Genomic DNA, 20,093 nt, shown 5'->3' with positions numbered 1-20,093 from the left:
TATAATTACTCTTAAATAAGTTTAGCACAGTTGTTTCCAATGCAAATTTCTCAATTTCAAACTGAATGCTAAATTCTACCATATTATGGTCACTGTTTCCTATGGGGGGTCCTTTACTCTGGGATCATTTATTAAACCTGCCTCATTACACATTACCAGATCCAAAATAGCCTGATCCCTGGTTGGATTCACAACATACTGTTCTAAGAAACTGCCCCAACTACACTGTATGAATTCTTGCTCGTGTTTACCTTTGCCAATTTGATTTTCCCAATCTACATGAAGATTAAAGTCACCCGTGATTAATGTACTGCCTTTTTTACATGTCCTCATCATTTCCTGATTTATTCTGTCTTACAGTCTACTCCCACCAGCTTCGTCTTCCCCTTATTATTCCTTATCTCCACCCATATGGATTCTACATATTCCAATCCAAGATCCTTTCTTGCTATTGTACTTATTCCACCTTGTACTAACAAAGTTACCCCACCAACCTTTCCTTCCTGCTTGTCTTTTTGAAAAGTCACATACCCCTGAATATTTAGTTCCCAGCTTTGATCTCCTTGTAACCACTCCTCCATAATGGCTATAAGACCATATCCAATAACCTCTATTTGTGCCGTTAATTCATTTATTTTGTTCCGAATACTACGTATATTTAAGTAAAGGGCCATTAATTTTGCCTTTTTACCATTTTTTCCCCCTTGGACCCTATTTGCTGCTGTTTTTTATGTTTGTACACTCCATCCCTTCCTGTCACACTGGTTATCATTAGCTAAATAGCTGCCTTGCAAGGCTGCCATATCCTTTTGCTTTGTAAGCCTACGTATCCCCTTTCCAGAACCCCTTCCCCATTTATTCCTCTTTTTGGTATAGTCTGCAAATTTGGACATCATTCCCTCTAGCCTATGAAACTAATAATTGAAGTATACAGTGAATAGTATTGGCTCTAGAGTAAAACTCTGGCTACTGGACTCTGAGAAACTACTCTAACTCCTGTTGTTTGGTTAGCAGTGAAGAAACATTCCCATATTACATTACATTAACTTGCAAATAGATCCTTGACCAAGTTAAACACTCCCATAAAGGAAAAACTCAAATCACTTACTGGAGGAACTGATACAATTAAAACAGACCTGAATTTGTACAACCTCTCTTGATCAAACGTAAACACAAATCAAGTTTATCTTCTCAGCTCATAAATTTCAGACTGGGCAATCTTGTGTCCTTCTCTGCACATTCCCTGAAGCCACAGTGTTGGCTTTGAGGTAGACTAAAATTACATACAATACTCTAGAACCAGGGGACACAGTCTAAAATAAGAGGTAGGCCATTTAGGACCAAGATGAGGAGGAATTTCTTCAGCCAGAAGGTGGTGAATATTTGAAATTCTCAACCTCAGAGGGCTGTGGAAGCTCAGTCATTTAATATATTCAAAGCAGATGTTGATAGGTTTCTAGATACCAATAACATCAAGGGATATAGGGATAGGGCAGGAAGATGGTGTTGAGGTAGAAGATCAGCCATGGTCTAGTTAAATGATAGAGCAAGCTCAAGGGACTGAATGGCTGCCTCCTGTTCCTGTCTTCCTCCCAAATAAGTTTATACCAAAGCTAATCCTATCATTGTAATTCTGTTTTCATGTTCAGTAGTCCAAGCAATATAATCAATGATCATGTTTGCTTTGGCCATAGCCTTATAGAATTAAAGAGTTAGTGTGGATTTACTTTCCAGTCCCAAACTCTCCAGATCCATTTACAAGTTTATTTCCTAAGTACCGGATGCTGCAAAGTAGTCTGTTAATTTAATTCCGACTGTTTCTATCTCCCTTCACATGGTTAATTAATGTAAAAACAGAAGTGATCATAGCACTGACCAGGGACATCCCACTGTGACCAGAACTCATTTTGAATCAACCCAATTTAAACCATCCCTTGTTTACAGTCCTGTAGGTAATTTGTTATCCATCTTGCCATTACAACCTTCATCCCATTGGATCTAATTTTCGTGCATAATTCTTCGAGGCATTTCATCAGAAACATTTTGGAAATCCAAGTAGATGATGTCTTGTTGATTCACTGTTTAAGGACTACTTTGACCAATCAGATTAGACTCATACAGTTGATCTTCATTTTACAAAGCTGTGTTGAAAATCCCATTTCAGCCCTAAGATGGCCATATGTTAGCTTTCTCAACACCAAGTTAGACTCATAAGTCGGTGGTTTTCAGTTTTGAAGTGAACCCATTTAGTTAAAATGCGCTTTTCTCCAACATCTGGTGCTTATCTTAATTCCAATGCACTATTGAAATTATACAACAGGGTGTCACATGAGGTCTATACCCAAGGATAGATTAAATCTGGTCCTGCTTCTTAAGCCTCTTGAAATTACTTACCACCATTTCCCTTGAGATCTGCCATGCCCTTATTATAATTTGCAATAGAAATAAATAGAATTTATAGAGCACTTTGTCACATTCTTAAGATCTCCTGAAGCACTTTAAAACAAACCGATTACTTTGTGAAATGCAGTCATTTTTTTGTTTCACAGGCAAAATTTAAACGTATTTGAGCAAAGTATAAATAGTTTAGGATGTCTTTAGAGCACTCCATTAAACTGCAGATATATTGTTTTCTAGCTATTCATATGAACCATAGGCTTGAATTAAACCATGTCTTCTAGTATTGTTTTGCATAATGGGAAAAGCATCTTTTTGGACAGCATTTCATTGAATGAAGTGATCAGTTCATGCATAAATGTAACTCAGCATTCATCAGTTGAAAAGGTAACAAAAAAAATGCCAAATATATAATAGGTTTTGGATGTATCCCCTTCATCACAACTTTCAAAAGCCGTTGATGCAGTGCCTCACAACAGACTTGTGAGCAAAGTTATAGCTTGCGGAATAAAAAGGACAGTAGCAATATGGATACGTAATTGGCTAAGTGACAGGAAACAGAGAGTAGTGGTTAATGGATGTTTTTAGGGCTGGAGGGAGGTTTGTAGTGGAGTTCCCCAGGGATCGGTGTTGGGACCCTTGCTTTTCCGGATGTATATTAATGATCTAGACCTTGGTATATAGGGTGCAATTTCAAAGTTTGTGGATGATATGAGACTTGGATGCATTATGAACTGTGAGGAGAATAGTATAGAACGACTAAAGGACGTAGACAAGATGGCCAAGCAGACGGACAGGTGACAGATGAAGTTCAATGTGGAGAAATGTGAAATGAATCATTTTCGGAGCAAGAACATGGAGAGGCAATGTAAAGTAAAGAGTACAATTCTAAAGTGGGTGCAGAAGCAGAGGGACCTGAGTGTAAATGTGCATAAATCATTGAAGGTGGCAGGACAGGTTGAGACTGTGGTTAATAAAGTATACAGTATCCTAGGCTTTATTAATAGGGGCATAGAGTACAAGAGCAAGAATGTTATACTGAACTTGTATAAGACCCTAGTTTGGCCTCAGCTGCATTATTGGGTCCATTTCTGGGTGCCGCACTTTAGGAAAGACATGAAGACACTAGAGAGAGTGCAGAAAAAAATGCATGAGAATTTTCCAAGGATGAGGAACTTCAGTTATGAAGATAGATTGGAGAAGTTAGAACTGTTTTCCTTGGAGAAAAGAAGGCTGAAATGAGATTTAATAGAGCTATTCAAAGTCATAAGGGGTCTGGACAGGGTAGATAGGAAGAAAATGTTCCCATTTGTGAAAGGATCGAGAATGAGAGGGCATAGATTTAAAGCAATTGGCAAAAAAAGCAGAAGCGATATGAGAAAGAAACTTTTTAAAGCAGTGAGTGATTACGGTCTGGAATGCACTGCCTGAGGGTGTGGTGGAGGCAGGTTCAATCTAAGCATTCAAAAGGGAATTAGACTGTTATCTGAAAAGGAAGAATGTGTAGGGTTATGGGGAGAAGGAGTGAAAATAGTACTGAGGGAGCCGGTGCAGGCATGATGAGCTGAATGGCCACCTCCTGCGCTGTAACAATTCTGTGATTCTGTGAAAATACGAGTGGTCAGAAAATGATTTTATAGGTCTGATCAGAATGAAGGGCAAGAGAGAACAACGGATAAACGTTAAAATAAATCTAATCTGCTTGTATCATTCACCCATTTTCATCTCTCTTTCGTTTAAAAAAATGGTTTTCAGGTCATTAAACCTGTTGGGATAATTTTGATTTTGGCTGATGGTGATGACATTGTAGTCAATGGAAAGGAATATCAGATGATGCATAATACTGACAATTGATTCACTATCGTCTGGAAAAGTTAAGATTATCCCCATTAACCGTTTGTGATGCCAGTCAGCATTCCTAGCTCTTGACTTTTATCTTCCCCCTACCCTTTGTTTTGTCAAGTACTTTAAAGCGTTTGCTTATCTTCCTGTCCTGATGAAGGGTATATGCTCATCAGTTAGCTTGAATTGTTCCTCTTTTCCATTGCAGATGAAGTGTCTGCATATTTCTAGAATTTGCTGCATTTTTTCATGACAATCTCTAGTTTTTCTTATGGGTAGGCTTTATAATTCTTGATTAATTTTGCCCATTTTCTAGACATCGAGTTTAATCCTTTGAACATTGCACCAGAATCTGTTGGGAAAATAATGATACCTTAAAGCATAGGAACATAGGGAAATACAGCACCAAAAAAGATTATGCAGTCATTATCCCATCCGGAATACTAATGTTTTTCAATCACCTGTTTCTTAATTAATCTGCCCAATGACCCCTTAAATGATTCCACTTCACCTGCCTCCATTGGTTGCCTGCATAGTGCTTTCCATTCATTTAGCATCCTTTATGTAAAGTTGTTAAATCTAAATTATCTGTGAAGCTTCCATTTCTAAGGTTGAGTCTGTGATCCTTGGTTCTCGAGTTGGTTTCCCTTTCTGCACTGCTTCTAATGTATGTATCTCTCTGCTGTATTATAGCAACCAAAACTGCACTGAGTGCTTCACATCTACCATGTTCTGGTGTCTAGTTAAAGACTTCTTATCACCTCCTTAGATTTGTGCTGTATTGTTTTCGCTGTACATCCCACAATCCAGTTAAGAATCCTCCGGCATACTTGAGTATTTTCTCAACCTGTGCACACCGGTTACATTATGCTTCTTTCAGTTTGATTGGACCTATGTTAGATAATTTTGTTCATGCTTTCCTAAAGAGGACACTTGTGTTCATTTCTATTTGGTGATAATGGGGTTACCTTGTGCCACCTCTGTTGGTCTGATTTAAATAGACACAATCCAGTTAGTTTTCCTTATTACTGTTAGGTGGTGTGTTTTGTTTTGCTGAGCTATCTGCTAATACTGTACCCGATCTCTCTTTCTCCAGTAGCCTAAAGTTATTTAGTTTATATTCCCACAGACAAAAACAGAATTACCTGGAAAAACTCAGCAGGTCTGGCAGCATCGGCGGAGAAGAAGAGTTAACATTTCGAGTCCTCATGACCCTTCAACAGAACTGAGTAATATTAGGAGAGGGGTGAAATATAAGCTGGTTTAAGGTGGGGGTGGGGATTGGGGTGAGAGAAATTGGGTGGGGGGAGGTTTGTGGTTGTAGGGACAAGCAAGCAGTGGGAGGAGCAGATAATCAAAAGATGTCACAGACAAAAGAACAAAGAGGTGTTGAAGGTGGTGATATTATCTAAACGAATGTGCTAATTAAGAATTAAGTGCCTAGTCGGAAGATGAAGTGCTGTTCCTCCAGTTTGCATTGGGCTTCACTGGAACAATGCAGCAAGCCAAGGACAGACATGTGGGCAAGAGCGACTAGGCACTTTATAGCCTTCCGGACTGAATATTGAATTCAACAACTTTAGATCTTGAACTCCCTCCTCCATCCCCACCCCCTTTCCGTTTCTTCCCCCTTCCTTTTGTTTTTTCCAATAATTTATATAGATTTTTCTTTTCCTACCTATTTCCATAATTTTTAAATCTATACCTTTTATGCCCTGTTCGTCTTTCCACCCCACCCCCACTAGAGCTGTACCTTGAGTGTCCTGCCATCCATTCTTAATTAGCACATTTGTTTAGATAATATCACCACCTTCAACACCTCTTTGTTCTTTTGTCTGTGACATCTTTTGATTATATGCTCCTGTCACTGCTTGCTTGTCCCTACAACCACAAACCCCCCCACTTCTCTCCCCCCACCCCCCCCACCTTAAACCAGCTTATATTTCACCCCTCTCCTAATATTACTCAGTTCTGTTGAAGGATCATGAGGACTCGAAACGTCAACTCTTTTCTTCTCCGCCGATGCTGCCAGACCCGCTGAGTTTTTCCAGGTAATTCTGTTTTTGTTTTGGATTTCCAGCATCCGCAGTTTTTTGTTTTTATATTCCCACAGGTTATTTCCTTTCTGTAGTTACATTATCCTGCAATTATCCACTTAAAAGCTCAGATTTCCATCCTATCTAGATCCTTTTGTATGTAGTTTACCTGTTCTCCATTATTTGACCTTCCCCCTTGATTTGGTACCTTTTGCTTTCCTCACCAAATTCAAATTATATACTTGCAACCTATTCAGCTATGACCTTAGCACTCTATTGTGGTGCTCCATTAGTGAACCTTTGCCATGTCAATACAGCGCCATTTACAACTATTCTTTGCTTTTGCTCGTTTAATTTACTCTCAGTCCAACACAGAAATTTGTGTAAAATAAAAGCAAAAAACTGCGGATGCTGGAAATCCAAAACAAAAACAAAAATACCTGGAGAAACTCAGCAGGTCTGACAGCATCTGCGGAGAGGAACACAGTTAACGTTTTGAGTCCGTATGACTCTTCAACAGAGCTAAGGGAAAATAGGAATTTGAATTTAATAAAAATCTGGAATTACAAGTCTGATGACAACTATGAAGCCATTGTCGATTGTCATAAAAACCCATCTGGTTCAAATGTCCTTTAGGGAAGGAAATCCGCTTTCCTTACCTGATCTGGCCTACACGTAACTCCAGACCGACAGCAATGTGGTTGACTCTTAAATGCCCCCCTGAGCAAGGTCAATATGGGATGGGCAATAAATGCTGGCCTGGCCAGCGATGCCTACATCCCATGAACGAATAAAAATAAAACAAATTCAATGTCTAGAGTGGTACTGAACCATGCATTTCAAGAATGTCCCCAGTTTGCTCAGCCAGAGTTAACTGGTCTTGCATCCTAAAGTCATGGAAAGAGAAAACTACAATCCTTCACATCATCACTACCCAGTTACTCTTGTGGAATGTGCACCAAGTATGGATGCTGCATGAGAACAGGATTGGACTTGGCTAAACCATGCCTACCATGGTAAAATTGCCTCACTTTCTAGACTCTTGCATGAAAATAAAACCTAGGGAAATACCAGAAAGCTGCAGGGAATTATGGAACTGTAGCCTATACTGTCAGCATTTTCAGGAGGAAGAAAATACGGGAGAAACTTGAGAGAACATGAAGTCATGAAGAATTATAATGCTGTATTGACCTGGATGCTAGTTATATTATACAAAGCCTTTATAAGACTGAGGCCAGAAACTTTGCATCACAGATATGATTCCATTCCCCTTCCTGGTTGCAGAACTTGCCAGTACATAAATTCAATATATTGTTTGATCCTGAGCTCAAGTACCCACAACGTGCCCATCACTAGGACTACGTACTTCTATCTCAGTACCCCTACTTCCATCATTACATCTTTTCCTCATGCCCACCACTAAGTTCCTCAACCAGTCTCACCATTTTTAGGCTTTATTTCTCCAGTTTCTTGACCTAGCTCCTGAACTCCACTTTGTATAAACTCGAAATCGTACAAAGCTCGTAACATATTCTATACTAAATTCCAAACATATTTCACTACTTCTTGTAGATTCCCCCTAGCACTCTATTCTTCCAGTGTGTTGATTTAAAAATGCTTGTTGTGCTTCAGTCTACCTCGTAATCTTCTCCAACCCTACATCACAGTTTGACTTGGATTACTGTAGATGTATGACTCCGTTGTTCACTTTCGTTCCACCATTGGTGGCAGAGTCTTCAGCCGATATGCCTCTAGACTGGTTGCCTTGCCAGCTTCCTTCTCGTTTTCCAAGGTCTCCTGTAAACCTAGCATTTTTGCAACTGTGCCATGAGCTATCACCTATAATTTAAACTTCTTGTATCTTTTGATCTCCTGTAATATTCCTTGAGATACTTATGAGAATCATTCTGTAAAATTTGTTAGTATATGATCGAAATAAAATAATTTTTACATTTGATTCTAGACGATTCAATATGATGGCCTTATGTTAATAGAAATTACTTTCAGTGACAACCTGCATTTATCTAGCACCCTTAAAGTAGCAAGGTCTTGGATCCATGTAGGTACAGGTTAAGGGTAGCAACCAAAAGCGCACTTGAAGATAAACATTTTATGTAAGCTTTTGAATATGAGAAGAGATGGAAGATGATAAAGGATGAGAGAGAGAGAGAATATGAAGACAAGTTGGCTGAGGCTCTTGATAACTGATAAACTGGAGAGAAGCAGGAATGCACAGTAGAGCAGCGTTGAGAGAGAGCAGTATGTCTGTAGCGATGTATTGCGAGAAGACTTTGCAAACGTAGGAAGACCATGTATGAATTGAAGGTGATGCTTTTAAAACTGATTTGTTGACAGCAGGGAGTAAGTGGAGGTCACATTAACATGGGTAATCAGTGAATGGGATTTTGTGGGGGTTAGGATAAGGCAACTAGTTTTTTGGAGTTATAAAGTGGAACTTGGGAGCCCAAAGGAGATTTTGAATAATTGAGAGTAGAAGTAACCAAAGTTGTGGAAGAAGGTTTTAGTATTTGAATGCCACAGAGATAGAGAATTGATAATGCACCAATAATGTTGATGACTTTGAGAGTGGTTTCAATGTTGTTGGTGGGACTGAAACTGGCTAGAAGCGATTGATACATGGCTCATTTTCTCTTGGTTACTTCAACTGCCTTCAATCATAATTATTCCTTATCCCTTTGAATTAACACAGCATTTTTTAACTTCAGCACTGTCACTCGTCAATAAAATGCTTCTTTCTAAGAATGAGAATTACCCTTGCAATCCCATGTTTTGTCAGGATATTGGCACCTTGTTATTGCTGCATGCACTTTTCTTGCTGATGATTAGTGAAACTTTCCCACTGAGGTTGGCTGAATGCAAATGCTCATTAAAGTTGATATTCTAAGACACGACCATCTGTTTGAAGTCCATTGCGTTACTTTTGGAAATATTAAACTGCTGTAACTAGGGATTTTGATAATATATTTTACTTGAATTATTCATCTAACAGGCTTCAGTTAAATCAATCTATATGTTGCAGCAAACATTCTGTCTTTCCATTTTAGACCCGGGAGCAGGAAGATTTGGAAGAGGCTTTAGAATTTGAACGACAGGAGAATGATCAAAGACGAATGCTTCTGCTGAAGGAAGAACAAATGCAGCAGTTGGCAAAAAAGAAGAATAAGCAGGCCCTCATTGATGACCTGGTAGGTGTGGTTCTGAAACCTAAATCTCTTGGAAAACAATACTTACACTTTAATGTTAGAGGTTGCAACGAGCTAATTCTTTTGCTGTTAATAACTCTGCTTACATGTTCAGAAGCTAGTTTTTAAGTGCCATTGCCCTAAATTACTTCACTAATTTGTTTTATAGTGCCAAGGAAGACACAGCAGGCTGCACACTGGTCTTTCACCTCTGGGACTTGGCTTTGAAAGTAGCTCAGACTGCTGTTTTGCTTACTGTCCGCAAGTGCTAAAAGTAAAATAGTTTGGGCAAATCGCAACCTAGTTACGAATATGCATAGGTCACAACACACAATTCCTTTCAATTACCACTAGACTAACTACAGAGGCTCGCTTGGAGAAATGAATCATTGATGCAATGTAGGATGAGTTTCTGAAGAGGCATGATGCTGAAGCAGGGGTCAAAAAAAATTTGATGACGCCTACAGGGGAAAAGGGAGGAGAATCCTGGGAGTAAGAATTTAATGAAACAAGTTAGAAGATATCCTTGAGAAGCACAGAGGATGCTAGAGATGGCTGTAGCTAAATATATAAAGTACAATATCGAAAAGGTGTTCCAGGATTGTGATAGGAAAAGAATAGAGCATGTTGTTATGATCCTTGACCAGACCCCCTAGTTGTTGCTAATATCCGGTTAGGGACCAATAATGTTTTGTTTAAAGTAAACAAAGGTTGAGAGTCAAGATACTTGTCCAGTCAATAAAGTCACAAGATTCCACGGATTTTGAACAAACAAAAATAAACTTTAGTATACAAGGTCAGAAAGATGAAACAATTTACAATATCTATCTTATACTCTTAACATTCAGGGTTAATATGAGGTACGTGTGAATTAACCAGCCAATCATACCACACTACATAATAAATGGCAGACACAGTCAAGACAGAGTCCATGGATTTCTCAACAACCTACCCAGACATCAGTAATACCGTGAGTCAGCCAATCTCATCGAAACGCTGTCTCTCTCATGAGGGATTCCAGTCTTCACCTTCGAAAATCTAACCTGGGAATTCTCTCCAAATTTTGCTCCATCTCAATGACGTCAACAGCGTCAAAGACTGTCCACCTCCCAGGTTTCAGTCTTAGCTGCCAAGATTCCATTCCCCTGGATTCCCAAGTAGACACTCAAACACCAACTGACAAGCACAACTTCAGATCTTCGGCTGTGCTAAAGGTATATATTCTAGGATGCAGAAGGAGATGAGGAAGAAAATTAATGGGTCCTGGCCCTTAAGGCAAAATCGCTATTTGATGGTGAGGTTTAATATAGCCTCTGTATTTAAAAAAAACCCACCAAATCTGACCCAGGCAACTAACAGCTCATTAGTCCATGTAAAGTAATGGAATCTATTATAAAGGGAAGGTTGCTAAACAACTTAAACACCCAGTGTTGGATTTGGATGGGAACCATGCTGCCTAATGAAATTCCTTGATCTCTTCTAGATTTTATAAATGAGGTATAAAGTAGCACTGTATATGATACAGTTTATTCAGGCTTTCAGGAAGCTTTTGACAAAGGTCCACATAAAAGACTTTAAATTAAACTAAAAGCTGCAGGAATGTTGCACCTACATCAATGTCCTGGATCCAGGAATCAACTAATAAACTGTTGACCCTAAAATAGAGAGAGTGAACAGTGGAAGGTGTAGAAAAATATTTCTGAAAGACTTTAAATTTATTATGCAAATGAACAAATAGCAAATTAAATTGAACAACAGTAATACTGTTCTCACCTGGCATCCACACATGCATTTAAAAATATTTTAATTTTTATTTTGAAGCTGTAATCCAAAAAGCAAAATCAATATAGTTTAGAACTGGATGATTAGCCTTTTCTCATCTTGTTTCCTTCCACTTTGGCCAGAATTGGTTACTGGACAGCAATCAGGAGTGGGAATTTCTCTCTTTACCCTGTAAGCAGTGAGGCATTTGTAGTGCCCAAACTGCTGCATTGATTAAGCCAAATTAGCATTGGCCATGGATTGAACAGGGGGAGGCAGGGATTAGTCAGGGATAGTCAGCATGGCTTTGTCAGGTGGAGATCATGTCTAACAAATTTGATTGAATTTTTCGAGAAGGTGGCTAGTTGTGTAGATGAGGGTAGTGCAGCTGATGTAGTCTACGTGGACTTCAGTAAGGCTTTTGACTAGGTCCCGCATGGGAGAATAATCAATAAGGTAAGAGCCCATGGGATCCAGGGCAATTTGGCAAATTGGATCCAAAATTGGCTTAGTGGCAGGAGGCAGAGGGTGATGGTTGAAGGTTGTTTTTACAATTGGAAGCCTAATACGAGTGGTGTACTGCAGGGATCGGTGCTGGGACCCTTGCGGTTTGTAGGTTACATTAATGATTTAGACGCAAATATAGGAGGTATGATCAATAAATTCGCAGATGACACAAAAATTGGTGGTGTCGTAAACAGTTAGGATTAGATTACAGGATGATGTAGATGGACTAGTAAAATGGGCAGAGCAGTGGCAAATGGAATTTAATCCTGAGAAGTGTGAGGTGATGCATTTTGGGAGGACTAACAGTGCAAGGGAATACACAATGACTGGTAGGACCCTGGGAGGTACAGAGGATCAGAGGGAGCTTGGTGTACATGTCCATAGATCCCTGAAGGCAGCAGTACAGGTAGATAAAGTGGTTAAGAACGCATAGGGGATACTTGCCTTTATTAGCCGAGGCATAGAATATAAGAGCAGGGAGGTTCTGTTGGAGCTGTATAAAACGCTACTTAGGCCAGAGCTGGAGTACTGTGTGCAGTTCTGGTCACCATATTATAGGAAGGATGTGATTGCACTGGAGAGGGTGCGGAGGAGATTCACCAGGATGTTGCCTGGGCTGGAGTGTCTCAGCTATGAAGAGAGACTGGATAGACTAGGGTTGTTTTCCTTAGAGCAGAGAAGGCTGAGGGGGGACCTGATAGAGGTATACAGAATTATGAGGGGCATAGGTAGATAGGAAGAAACTTTTCCCCTTAGCGGAGGTGTCAATAACCAGGGGACATAGAATTAAGGTAAGGGACAGGAGGTTTAGAGGGGAGTTAAGGAAAATCTTTTTCACCCAGAGGGTAGTTGGACTCTGGAACACACTGCTAGAGGCAGGAACCCTCGGAACATTTAAGAAGTATTTAGATAAGCACTTGAAGCGCCATAGCATACAGGGCTACGGGCCAAGTGCTGGAAAGTGGGATTAGAATATATAGGTGCTTGATGGCTGGCACAGAAACGATGGGCTGAAGGGCCTGTTTCTGTGCTGTATAACTCTATAACTGTATGTTATCTTCTGATGTGATTGGCTTAGTACTGTACTATGTGATGCATATGCTCATAGCCATCAGGAACCAACTTTATCATTTTTTCATGGCAGTGAGGCTGGGGGTTAATTTTTTTTGAGTGAAGCAGACAATGAACAGGAGATTGGGTTATGCTGTGAAATTGATTAAATTTGTATAATGCTTTGGTCAGGCTGAAGTGAAGCAATGCATATATTTTTGTTTGCTGTGACATCGGCATGCCATCTAGTCCCATGGAGGTACTACACAAGACAGGGAGTGTGATCTCTATTACAGAGGAAGAGCTATGAGGAATAATTTGAAAGGCCATGGTTCTTTAACCTTGATAATAAATGCATTCAAAGGGATCTCCTGGAGGTACCTGAGATAGTTCATGGAATAGAAAAAGTTAACTCATAACAAGTACTTTCAGATATATAAGGCAAAGGACAAAAGGATATTGGTTCATTGTTCAGAAGGGCAAATTGAAGACAGCAAGGTATTTACATAGAGGATGATATATGATGTAGAATATACAGCACAGAAGAAGGTCATTCAGCTCAACCAGTCTGTGCTTGTGTTTATACTCCACACAAGCCTCCTCCCATTCCATCTACCTCATCTCAGCCTTTCAACATACCTTTCTGTTCCTTTTTTCTTTCGTGTACTTGTCTAATTTCCTTTTGAAAGCATTTAAGTTAATTTTCTCAACCACCTCTGCAGTAGCGAGTTTCATATTTTAATCACTCTCAGAATAAAGCAATTTCACTTTATTTATCTATTGGATTTATTATTAGTAACCATTTTGGATTGATGACCCCTAGTTTTTGATTCTATCAGAAGTTGGAAACAATATCTCCACATCTATCTATCTACCCATGTTAAGGACCTGATGGGGTTGTTTTCTTTTGACCAGAGGTGGCTGAGGAGAGATTTAATTGAGGGTACAAAATTATGAGGGTCCTACAAATTAGGAAGGACCTATTTTCCTTAACAGAGAGGCCAATAACTAGGTGGGGGGGTTCATAGATTTAAAGTAATTGGCTGAAAGATTGTAGGGGAGTTAACGGGAAATTTTTTCACCTGGAGGGTGGTGGGGGTCTGGAACTTGCTGTCTGAAAGACTGATTGAGGCCGAACCCCTCAGTGCAGTTAGGAAACACTTGGAAGTGCACTTGAGGTGCCATAACCGAAATGGCTGTGGACCACGAGCTGGAAAGTAGGACTAGACTGGATAGCTCTTTAGCAGTTGACACAGACAAAATGGGCCAAAAGCTTCCTTTTGTGCTGTAAATTTTCTATATTTCTTTACTTTTTAATCAACACTTTGTAAGGAGCTATGCTGCAAAAGGGGAGGATGAGAGATTATTCTGAGCCAAGTCAATTCTTTGAGTCATGATGATGTAATTTCTAACCCATCTCTCAAGTGAAATAGTTAAAGCTTTCTAGATTGTCAGCCACATAACTTCAGGTGACGTTCAGCTGGAAAAAGAGTAAAGAAAGACTTTAAAATGGAGTCAGCGGAAATCCAAATACAATTTTAAGTGGAATATTGTTAATTCTAATTATTGGGTTTAGTAACCTAATAACTGGATGTGGTATGTTAGGAATCCTTCCTTTGTCCTTATACCTCAACATTGGGGAAAAAGTGGGAATGTTTTTTTCCCCTGCCTAAAGTCCTAATCTGTCATTAATGTGTCTGGTAGGAAAGCTCCCAGCTGCCCGTAAGCATGCTTTTGGCTCAGCATAAGGACCGGGCTGCGCAACTGGAAACACAGTTGGAAACACAGCGGCCAGTCAAATCCGTCACATTCTCAACTGGCATCAAAATGGTAAGAAGTTATGTACTTTGCATATGGTATAATGGAGCTACATACAGTCAAAATATCTTTTCAGTATGTTGTATAGAACTTGCTTTGTGAATGCTAACTTGTCTTAATTTTCTGCTTTGAGAGTACTGAATGCCCATCTGGATAGAATTAATGTTAAACTTCAAAAGTAAAATGTTACATCAGTGGAAACCTGATCTGTGCACAGAATTTGAATTAGTTGAGTCAGGAGTAAAACACAGTCTTTAACTTTGCTTTGCCTTATTCTGCTTTGCCCTTCCACATCATCATGCATAACTGTCAGGGACTCATGGGCGGAAATTGTGTTGCTGCACTATGTTGCTTAGTGGCATATTTGCGCCAATGTCACATCATCGCTTGTAACAGTCTTCAATTAAAAGTTTTTATAAATATTATCATGTTTCCATTGGTAATGTAAAGACCAAGAAAGACATCTATAGCCTTCAGTACAACTTAGCAAGTACGTTTGCTCCATACTGAAGGCATCACTGCTACCTTCTTGGTCACGAAGCGTCAAACTTTTACAGTAAATTGAGGCTGCTGAATAAGGAGGAAAAAATTATTTAGTATCCAGATTCTTCCTCTTCCTATGAAGGCCTCTACCTTCCAAGGTCTTCCTATCCATCCCCACTGCCACTTGTGAATTCATGAAACAATGTTTACAGTTATGTGCTTAATATATTTAGCATTCCTCTCTTGTTGGAGGGGGAAGGTAAACTTCTTGCCCTTCTGCACAACATAGTACTGGAAAATCACATGACTCCTATCCCAACAAGGTGATATAATTGATTTTCTTATTATTTGTTCATGGGATATAGGCATTGCTGGCAAGGCCAGCATTTATTGTCCATCCGTAATTTTCCTCGAGAAGTTGGTGAGCTGCAGCCCTGAATTGCTGCAATTTGTATGGTCATATGTGCATCTTGGAGGTTGTGGATTTTGATTCTCTTTGTTGACATCCTGCCGTTACTTCAGCAGTGTGGAATGTTCTTCACTGAGGAAATTGTTGCAAGGTAATCCTTATTCTCTTGCAATTTAGCATTTTTGAATGCTGGATGTTCAAACTTTCAAAAACATGAAAGTCTTGAAATTTCATAAGGATTCTACCGGTAAAAACTCCTTTGGGCAGCGAATGGAACTTCTGTGGAAACAGTTCTGCCGAAGGGTCACGAGGACTCGAAACGTCAACTCTTTTCTTCTCCGCCGATGCTGCCAGACCTGCTGAGTTTTTCCAGGTAATTCTGTTTTTGTTTTGGATTTCCAGCATCCGCAGTAGTTTTTTGTTTTTATACCTAGTTGTGTTGGATATCCAATGTTTCTGGAAATTTCTACATTACTTGGTAATGGGTGAAACTTCTGGCCATCCCTTACAAAGTTCAGGCTTGTGGTGGGGTTCCCTAAGCCAGGAGTTCCTGCTACTGAGCCTCAGTCAGAACCTGGTGTTTCAGTGCTGGTAGTGCACTATGAGAGAAGTAAGCTCCACTAGTGAAGTCTAAGCTTGGCAAGGGGCCTAGAACCCCCAAGGAGGATAGTTTTTTTTTAAATTACTTCCTGAATCAGCTCTCTTTCTTGGGCCAGAAACACCAAAGAAATACCCAAAATTATTCTTCTGCCTGCTGGCTCTGTGCAAATGCGGTATCTTCTCACTGAGCTTGCAAACTCTGGTGAGTCAATGTTGCAGGATATCAGCAGCACGTGATCCTGGTGCAAATACTAGAATTGCAGCCCATGAAATTCTGGGGCTGAATTCTCGATTCTAAATTCACAAACGTGTGAAATATTAATGCTGAATATTCATGTTGATTTAAATTCTGCAAACAATTTTTATTTGTTTTCCAAAAATAGCTTTTTATTTTGGAATTATGATGCATCTGCAACCATTAAAGATTCATATATTACAGTTCTAGTTATTATTAGTAACAGTTGTTCTTATTCCAGGTAAAGCAATTTGTAGTTCTTGATCTGGTTAAATAGAATGTATATACTTCTAGAGACCTTGAACTGGCACTACCTGTGTGAGCACCTGGAAATTTCTTTCCTTAAGTAAATTACAGCTGTTGTACTAAAACCACTAGGACAATTTTAGTTGAAGAGAACCTGTCAAAACAAGTGTTTCTAATATATCAGTAGAAAGTGCTGAGGCATTGAACAAAAATACATGATTACACAGAGGGCTAATAATTTTGATTTCCTAGCTGCCAATTCATAATTTAGAAGGAATTGTTTCTGGTAAGAATTTTTATGCTCAACAAATGAGGGAAGAAAATGTTGGAAGGAACACTTTCCTTCAGGCACTCAGTTTCAGTATTCTCCCGTCCTAGGACAAATGTGTGCACACTAAAGCACCCTCAACGTTGACACAATCTTGGCTTCAAGCTCAGAAAGCACCTCAACTGCACCAATCTGACATTTTTTCATTTTGCACACCTATCATCCTGTGACCCCTCTTGGACCGATAACTTTTAAAAAGAGATATGAATTTCCTAGTGATCGACGGAAAGCGTCGCACAACATGATTTTACGTTTTAAGACTTTTACTGTAACAAAGGCACCAAACTAAACATAGACTAAATATTACTTTGGCAGCTAATATACTAAACTACAGAAAAGGTACTTTCCCCATCAACCAACAACTCTAGGCCATGTTTATACATTATGCCACACTTTCAGCAGACATATAGCTTTGTTGATTCAAGTCCAAATCACTCCCTGGGTTTTGGCAGGCTCCCTTCTCCCTGCCACATCAGGCTGAGTCTTCCAGTATCCTTTTGAAAGTCTCTTCACTCAATCTTCTGAGTATACTTGACCTTGTGGGTGGAAGTCAGTTTTACTTTGGTGACTCGTCGATTCTTAAATCTCAAAGTCCCATCTGTTCTGTCTTCTTTCCGAACAGAAAACTGACTCTTACAAACATCTGTTGTCTCAGCTGCAACTTCTCTGCTTCGCACACCCAGCAGCATCTCTCTCTCTCTCTCTCTCCCTCTCCCTCTCTCCAGGGTCTGAGTCTGACTGACTCAGATTCTCAGTCTGTAGGCAGCCAGATCAGCTTTCGTCTCCTTTGTATCCAGGTGTTAAAACTTCCACCTTACTTTCAATAAGTTTTGATTTGAGTTTTTGTCTCCATAACAAGCAGGCCACATGGATTTGTCTCCAGGCAGATTTTGTAGGACGTCACATTCCCTGGCACCAGACTGTTCCATGTTACCTTGAATTAAAGGAGACAGTTTAAAACATAACTGTCTTATAAAGTCCCACAGGGATAACAAATGTGATTGACAATTGATGCCATATTATGGAGAATTTTTGCTGTAGCCTGAGATGGCTAAATACGGATTTGAGACCTGCCAAACTAATTTTACAAGTTTGCCAATCAGTAAGTAGCAGACTTTTGTCCAATCAGTCACAGCTGGATTTAAATCAAGTAGTACATATAAAAACACAGCAACTAACATATTTAATATAACATAAAAGGATTTTTGTGATTTCTTTTTGCACCAAGCAGTTGGAGAGATTGTGAAAGATTATCAGGGTAGTATATTTTAATTTGTGTGTTTCCTTTCATTTAATGGAAGAGAGAATTGTGCTTGATCTTTACAGCTAATGAATACTTTTGAAGTGTAGTCACTGTTGTAATGTAGGAAACATGGCAACCAATTTGCACACATCTAGCTACTACAAACAATAATGTGATAATAACTGGATAATCTGTTTTTTATGATGTTGATAGAAGAATAAATATTAATCAGGAGGCTAGGAGTAACTCTTCTGCCCGTTGAAATAGTGTCAGGGAATCAGTTTAATGTCTCATCTGAAATATGGCATCTCTAACAGTGCAGCACTCCCTCAGAACTGCACTGGAGTGACAGTCTAGGGTTTTGTGTGCAAGTTCTGGAGTTGGACTTGAATCCACAAGCTTCTGAATCAGAAGTGAGTGTGCTACCAACTGAGCCACTTTAGATCCAGTGCAGTTCTTGGGTTGATATGAAGTTGAGTCTTCCATTGTTTTCAGTGGAGACAGCCCAGGATGCATGAAGATTGTAACAGCCAATTACATCACTGAAACTGCTTAGCAGGGAGGGGGAGCGGTTTGAAGGATTCCATTTGGCAAGATCTCCAAAGGTTTAATTTTCCTTCAATAAATCTTTCAACAAAAAGTACAGACTTTCATTCTTATTTAACTAAACCTTTTGCTTCATCTGTAATCCTTCTTGTCTCTTGTTGGTATGTTACTAGTTGTTTTATATATACATTCTTCAACAGAATTTAAACTAACGGCCCTCTCAAAATGATTAAATTTTGATATTGATACTGCTGGATTATGCAATTACCAGTTACTACTTGGAAACTGTAAAGATCATCAATTGGCTCAGTTGAATGTGCTTTAATTGTTTCTTAATCAGACTGTGGTAAAATTTGTGGCTTTGCCAGTGCTGTCCACATCCTGAGCTTAAGTCTTTTTAATAAAGAAAGTTGTGTGCAATAACGGTGGAATTAATGGAGCTATATTTCTGGGTGGGAGGTGGGTGGTAGGGAAATGATATGACGCAATCCATTAGAGAGACAACTTTCATCTTTTCTGCACTGGCATTGAGATAATCCACTGAGGCGAGCATGGTTTAAACTATATTGGTTACAGGAGCCTCTGAGAGAAATTCATCTTTGAAAGACAAATCTAAATTTAAGAAATGCAAAATAGCATATTATGCACAGAAAAATATCTGAGTTGACCATCACACATGTTAACCTTTTGAAATCCCCACAGTAGTTTAGGTTGACATGGTGGATGGAAGTTTTAATTAATGGCAGAATTCCAAATTGAGTCAATTAGTAACACTGAGGTATTGTTGGGACCAGTTTGAAACTTTATGTGCAGCACTTTGCTGTTATACAGCTTTGGTCATTAAAATTCTATTGATGATTTGTATTTAGTTTGTCTTGCCCTTCGATTAAGGATTGATCAATTAATGGAAATTGAGCGCACATCACAAGATTTGACATCAGCATGATTTAGGATAAATCACTTATATTGTGGAATGTGTAAAAATAGTCTCAAAGTATAATTTGCCAAAATGGACAGGGAATCTGAATGAAAAGTGCTTTACCAGTACTTCAGTTGTTCAGTTCTTGAGTCATGAAACTGTATGGTAAAGCTGCAGTTTGTCTCCTATATTGTACAGGCATGACATTTGATTTATCTTTCCTTGGCAAGCTCCAGCATGATAGGAGGTGCACTTGGGTAATTAAATACTTAACCTGAACCCTGATGTTGCTTGACATTGAAATAAAGCTGTGGAAGTGACTTTTTTTTATGAATATATAACTGTGACTTAAGGTTCTGTAAAAAGTGCTTGGTCATGGGATGAAATATGATAATCATTAAAATACTCTGGAGAAGTTTTTCTTTAGTGGAGAAACTGTAATGGTGCAGTATCACTGGTCAAAAATGTAA

General features: G+C 39.2%; 1 protein-coding gene across 1 annotated transcript in view; it reads left to right on the top strand.

Moving 5' to 3' along the window:
- Window positions 1-20,093, top strand: part of mnat1 (MNAT1 component of CDK activating kinase) — a 169,349-nt gene that overhangs the window by 44,248 nt on the left and 105,008 nt on the right. Inside the window, exons 5-6 of the mRNA XM_078562267.1 lie at window positions 9,341-9,481; window positions 14,501-14,626. Coding sequence (XP_078418393.1) covers window positions 9,341-9,481; window positions 14,501-14,626 — 267 coding nt within the window. The remainder of the gene's footprint in view (window positions 1-9,340; window positions 9,482-14,500; window positions 14,627-20,093) is intronic.

The sequence above is a fragment of the Cetorhinus maximus genome, chromosome 18 (assembly GCF_964194155.1).
Source record: "Cetorhinus maximus chromosome 18, sCetMax3.hap1.1, whole genome shotgun sequence".
In the NCBI taxonomy this organism is placed as follows: Eukaryota; Metazoa; Chordata; class Chondrichthyes; order Lamniformes; family Cetorhinidae; genus Cetorhinus; species Cetorhinus maximus.
This window is presented reverse-complemented; position numbering and strand designations above follow the sequence as displayed.